General features: G+C 40.9%; 1 protein-coding gene across 1 annotated transcript; it reads right to left on the minus strand.

Moving 5' to 3' along the window:
* Window positions 1–391: 391 nt before the first annotated feature.
* On the minus strand, window positions 392–5,008 carry LOC140321210 (ubiquitin-conjugating enzyme E2 U-like; the record flags this gene model as incomplete). The annotated part of the gene is made up of 3 exons (XM_072398057.1): window positions 392–768; window positions 982–1,079; window positions 4,916–5,008. Coding segments are annotated over 3 exons (341 nt in total), but the record flags the coding sequence as incomplete, so codon positions are not given.
* Between the last annotated feature and the right edge of the window lie 1,354 nt (window positions 5,009–6,362).

Here is a 6,362-nt window from a genome sequence, read left to right on the forward strand (position 1 = left end):
AGGTGGGAAGGATGGATGAGTCTGGCTGCAGCATTCATAATAGATTGTAGAGGAGAGAGTGGGGTTAGTGGAATACCAGAGAGGAGGAGGTTACAGTAGTCCAGATGAGAGATGATAAGAGCGTGTACATGGAGTTTGGTGGTCTAATGGGACAGGTAGGGGCGGATTTTGGAGATGTTACACAGGTGAAAGTGACAGGAACTGGAAATGTTCTGAATATGGGGGGTAAAGGAAAGGGACAGACATGAGATTTCTGGAAATGATATGGTAATTATAGCAGGGATTCCCTAGGACCTGAACGTGATTTCAAGGGTCCCCTTTATTAAAAAGTTGAGAAAATCTGCAGTAGGACGGATTCAGAACAGTCTGGGCACAGAGCACGTAGGTCCAATAATGCTGTCTATGAAACTGAGGACATCTTGTGGCAGAAAAGAAATACTGCAGGGAAAAATTGTGAAGTGAAACTGCATTTGCCAATTGTTTTTATTTTAGATGAAATTCTGCTGTAATGCAAATCTGTCCCCTCGACATTATTATTTTTGTGACAACTTGTTTTGAAGAATTGCAGTGTATAGTAAATAATTTGGTCTACATTACCACATAACGTATATTTGTTTTTTATACATGGCGGATGGACTTACCATCAATCTGCCTGCTGACCTTCACGCAGTTCAGCACCATCTGTCTGTATAGCTCCGGTCTGTTCAGCAGCGCGTCTGCGGCCTCCAAATTAACAAAGTCTTCCAGCACGGGATTGGAAAGCAAAGCCTGAACGGGATATAAAATGTTAAAAAAATAATATATGTTATCATATTTCATGGCTATCTTCTGTGAATGACACAGCACCTGCTCCCCATGAGATATAAAGAAGAAAGGAGAAGCGAGCAGCCTAGGGTGACAACACAGAACCTCTATAGGCATTGGCGTGAGCGTTGTCACCCTAGGACAGGAAGTGCATATATTCAAGCGATTGGTTTGTACCTGGATGGCCAGCAGTATAGAACTCATCGTGTAGCGAGGGTTCCAATCTGATGGCTTGTCCAGGAAATCAACACAAGGCCTTCCTGTTCTCGGATCCACTGTTGGTAAAAACATTGCAAAACTTATTTAAAACTAATTTCTGTTCCATTTTGTTTAATATTACACATTTAATACAAAAAATATAAGGACAACATAAAGCAATGTAAGGAAGAAGTGGCCCTAACAACAACTTGCAGAATTTATACAAATTGATATTATTATTATTAATATTATTAATGAACAGTTTTTATATAGCGCCAACATAATATGCAGCGCTGTACATTAAATAGGAATTAAATCGTTTTGTAAAAACATTAAATGATTGGGCAGTTAGGGAGAAGCAGCAGACTGATGAGATCAACACTTTGTCAGTCCTTCTCCTATCAAAATGCTCCTTTTCAACACATGTGCACTGCGGCACAGCTGATTGGCTCTATGTACAGCTTCTCTTTCACATTCTGAGCTTTGCTGTGTAGGGGAGGTTGAGGTTAATCTCCTCTCTGCTCATCATCTATCTTTATCATGTGGAGTCATTCCCAGGTGCAGGAACATTCTGTAAGCTTTTTGGGTCCTCTCCTCCTCCTGTGTCACTGTCTGTATCTGTCTGTCATTTGCAACCCCTATTTAATGTACAGCGCTACATAATATGTTGGTGCTAAATAAATCCTGTTTATTATTAATAATAATAATAATAAAATTAATAATAATAATAAAAAATAATAATGATAATAATAATGAAAATTCTGGAGAGGATAGAGATTTGGAATAGTGACTGGTGCAGGCGCTGATTTATTAAAGCTCTCCAAGGCTGGGGAAGATACACTTTTATCAGTGAAGCTGGGTGATTTAGCAAACCTGGAATGGATCTGTTCCAGGATTCAAAACACTTGCTAACAAATAGCAAATGATTTTTAAGAAACTCATTCCAGGTTTGCTGGATCACCCTGCTTCCCTAATATACTTTTACTTGAATCTTGGTGAGCTTTGTGTATTTCTTCCAGATTGGTGCAGTAAAACATTATGACACATTGCCCCTTTGTAGCAGCTTCCTGTAATGAAGACCAGTCACTGCAGCTTTCTCTCTTTGTACAGGGTGGTTGGTCTTGACTCCGCCCCTCCTATAGTTTTCTGCAAGCAGCTCGACATGGGCGGTATTTCCAGGCCCCTCCCACAGCTCTGCTCTCTGCACAGGCTATATATAACACCATCATGATGTCTCTGCTCCTTTTACAAGGTCAGATCTGGCTTTGCAGAGGCATTTGATGCACACCATGAAATTATTTTACTCTGTGGCTATTGAAGAAAATATTAACAGGTTCAGTTTTAACAAATCATTTGGATGCTGATGCATACTCAGAGCACGGGCTGGGGATACATTATGTGGCCCCAGTGCCGGCTGTTCTACCTTTTCCTTCAAGGATTGTTCGGTTATTTCTCAGCCGAATAATATCGCTTTGTATATTTGTTTTTGACAAATTAAACTGAGAATAGAGATCTGAGGGGTTCCCTCAAATGAGACTCCCTAAATTAGACTTTTAGGGCCAATGAGTACAATATTTTTACAAATATAAATAAAAAAACCATAACTTTATTTAGTATCAATAAAAACATTGACATAAAAACTTTAGAAATGTGCAACAAACACTACAAGAAACTCCTGTCTGGGTTACCCAATCAGAGGGTTACATCCTGTTCATTCGACACGTTTCACGGATTATATCTGCTTCTTCAGGAAAAAAGACAGGGACATCTATAAATAAAATAATAAATAAACTTATGGTTTTTGATTTAGAATTGTAAAAATATTGTACTCATTGGCCCTAAAAGTCCCATTTATTGCGGGAACCCCTCAGATCTCTATTCTCAGATATTAGGGGTGTGGCCTTGCTTACTTTTAATAATAGGTTGGCTAAACTCTAAAAGTATTCTTTAAAAATTAGTTTTCATTGTCCAAACAAATATCAACTATGACAGATTGGAATTCCCAGGAGCGAGCAGAGTTTATGGGGTTTGGGATTGTGTTAGGGACGGGCGCTGGGGACACAACAAGCACCATAACACAATCTGCTCATTGATTGGAAAATGGCGGATAAAAAAAATCTGCAACCCCTATATAACAAAAATAAAAGTTTGATATGATTCTCAGCTTCTCATGCTAGGAATACGTTATCAGATATATGCTGAATTAAGCAAATCTAGCAACCTCTGACTTTGTAACTTGATACAATGTTGCAGTCTGATCACTGAGGAAAAAAGAGACTGAGGAATGGCTTCCTGCAGCCTGCAGCAGACTGCTGACGTTATATCAGCCTAGGCAAAGTCACATGACTGAAGCTCATCGGAGGCGTTTTAGTGATAAAAAGTGAAAACTTTCCATATGCCATCTGTTATTTGGCAGTAGTTCAGCTTCAATGTGGTGCCTAGAATGGGTAAATCCAGCTTTGCTCTGCCTATTTATTGACTTTGATATATTTTTACTATGTTTCTATGTTAAAATCATATTTGGGTGGGTTGGCCCTATAAGCCGTTCTCCATTCAGGTGTTTCCTGTATGGAGTCAGTGATTCGCCATTGTGGCTGCCCCCGTGCACCGCAATCTGCACACCTCAAACACAGAAGGTCGAGGTGACATCTGCGGATGATTACACCAAATCCACAAGAAATAGGATTCAGCGCTCCGGCCCCGTGTGCTTCATCTCCAATTTGCATTTCATAAGAAACCGACAAGAAACGTCACATGACTGCGGATCACAGCTCTGATCTACAACAGCGGTGTATCTGGAGCCGGGAGAAAATGGGGCCCTGGGCAAATATAAAGTAGGGGCCCCAAATGCATAGCATTCCAGCGTCCTGCACATCCGCAGCCACTTGGTTAATTGAGGCTTTGGAGAAGGTGGGGGAGCTGGGCCATGGCCCTTTTTCCTGGGGCTACTTTCAGGGTAATTGGGTAATAGCCCAGGGCCCCCATCTTCTCCAGAACCCCAGCTAACAGAATGGCAGCGTTAACAGGGAGATGGAATAGAGTGCATTTGGGGTCCCCATTTCATAACTGGCCCGGGGCCCCATTGTAGTAAATCAGAGTTGTGATCCCCAGTCATGAGACGTTTCTAAATGCCCTCCCCCCCTCGAGGGTCACTTTTTAAATTCCTGTTTTATATATTATTTTATTAATCATAAAATGAAACAATTCACAATATTTAGAAAAACAACTCAGGAAAACTTGTGACACCCCCCCTCCCTTCCTATGACATTGATGCCAGTTTTGTTCAGGCAAAGTAACGTCAGGGACCCCCGAGCAGGTGAGCACCTAAGATATGCCCTACCTGTGGCCACACCTGGAGTAATGGAGCTGCCGCTCTGCCGCACCACTGGAATAAACCATGCATGCAATATTCTGATATGACATAGGAGAGAACAGGTAGAAGGAAGAGGAGGAAGTCACACACTTCTCCATACACAGAGGTATCTGCAAAAATGCAGGAGGGGCTGGATGATGCTGGCAATCCTCCATGCAGGAAAGGCGGTAGGCTGTATCTACTTGCTGCAGCTTCTAATGCACATTGTGACAAGCTCGCAGTGTGCAGGAAAATCAAAGCACAAGATTACTTTCATTATACACAACTGCTGCTGTACATTATACATAGATAACAAAAAATAAATGAAAACATGCTGGCTTATGTATCTTAATAGTTTCACAGCAAGTGATGTGATCTCTACTGAAGTCTGAGGTTAAATTTGTTAACTAAAGACCATGTGACTAAATGCCCAGACTATCACACAGGTAGCTAGAACTGGAGGGAGCTCAGATCATCATTTTCTCCATTTAGCAGCCAATATAGAGTTCTCAATGGGTCTCAATCACCATCGCTCCAAAGACACATCTATAACGTTCTTACCATTTGGGTGAAATGGGATGGTGGTAAATATTACAGTCGGGGGGACGTAGTTGTATTCTTCTGTGTATGACAAGGAAACCTGAAGGACAGCCCCTGGGAATGAACATAAAATATTATATTAGTATGGCGGCCCATCGGACGGTTTTCAGCGGGTTGGCGTCCTTTGCCGGATTATCCGCTAAGTGGCTGATCATCGATTGTTCACAGGAGTCCAGAGCTGCATTATTTTTAGGTGAAGTGAAAGTCCGATTGTTATCCAGAACTGTTTTCCCTCCTCAAAATATCTGCTGACAGAATCCTTGCAGCTGCTGAATATATTTTGTAGCCGGAATATTCATTACTCCATGCAAAGAATTGTTCTGTATTCTCATCAGAACCGTAATGTTTTCAAAGCAGATTTAGAATGTAGCCGTGTGTTAGCACACATGTGTGTATGTGTTGTATTTTACATATTGCAATAATATTACTAATATTACTAATAATAAATTATTTGTAAACTGCATTTATAAAGCACCAACATATAAAGCAGCGCTGTACATTAAATAAAGTAAAGTTTTGTACAGAGCAGAGACGAGTTAAACCCCTCCCAGAGTTTGCTGTTTGCACCCAGCTAAGGAGATTCTCTTACTATTCCCTGTTCCAAAGTTGCAACAGGAAATGAAATTAGGTCAAAAGTGAACAAAATGTTCATCCCCAAGAGCTTCCCCGAAACAAGTGTCTCTATTGGTGGATAGGTCCCAGCTTTGAATCTCGGCCAGCACACTATCTGCATGGAGTTTGCAGGTTTCCCCCATGTTTGTGTGGGTTTCCTCTGGTTTCCTCCCACATTCCAAAAACATGCAGTTAGGTTAATTGGCTTTCCCCAAAAATTGACCTTAGACTACAATAATGACATATGACGATGGTAGGGACATTAGATTGTCAGCTCCTTTGAGTGACAGCTAGTGACATGACTTTGTACAGCGCTGTGTAATATGTAGCTGCTATATAAATACTGTGTAATAATAATATTATTAATATTGTTCTGATGGCAACCTAAATGTTGAGTTTTTATGTCTTAGTGACAATGGTTACCAGGAGAAATAAATCATGTGAATCTGATCCAGAGATGTCAATTAAAAACTCACAAAGAGTCTGTCCATTCCCTGCTTTATGCAAAACTCAAAATAAATATGTGGCTCCATACAAGGCAGTCTGTTGGAAAGAGAAAGGGCTCTGGACCCTCTCAAGCCAACAGGGGCCCCAAGTCAGTTTAGCAAAGGGGCCCCAAGTTCTGCACAGGAGCCAACTGCTGGCTACATCCACCAATGGATTATTGAATAGGGGGATCAGTGTTTTTCAGCCAGGTTCAACTAGATAGATAGATAGATAGATAGATAGATAGATAGATAGATAGATAGATAGAGGGATAGATAGATAGATAGATAGATAGATAGATAGATAGATA

The sequence above is a fragment of the Pyxicephalus adspersus genome, unplaced genomic scaffold, assembly GCF_032062135.1.
Source record: "Pyxicephalus adspersus unplaced genomic scaffold, UCB_Pads_2.0 Sca1358, whole genome shotgun sequence".
Classification (NCBI taxonomy): domain Eukaryota; kingdom Metazoa; phylum Chordata; class Amphibia; order Anura; family Pyxicephalidae; genus Pyxicephalus; species Pyxicephalus adspersus.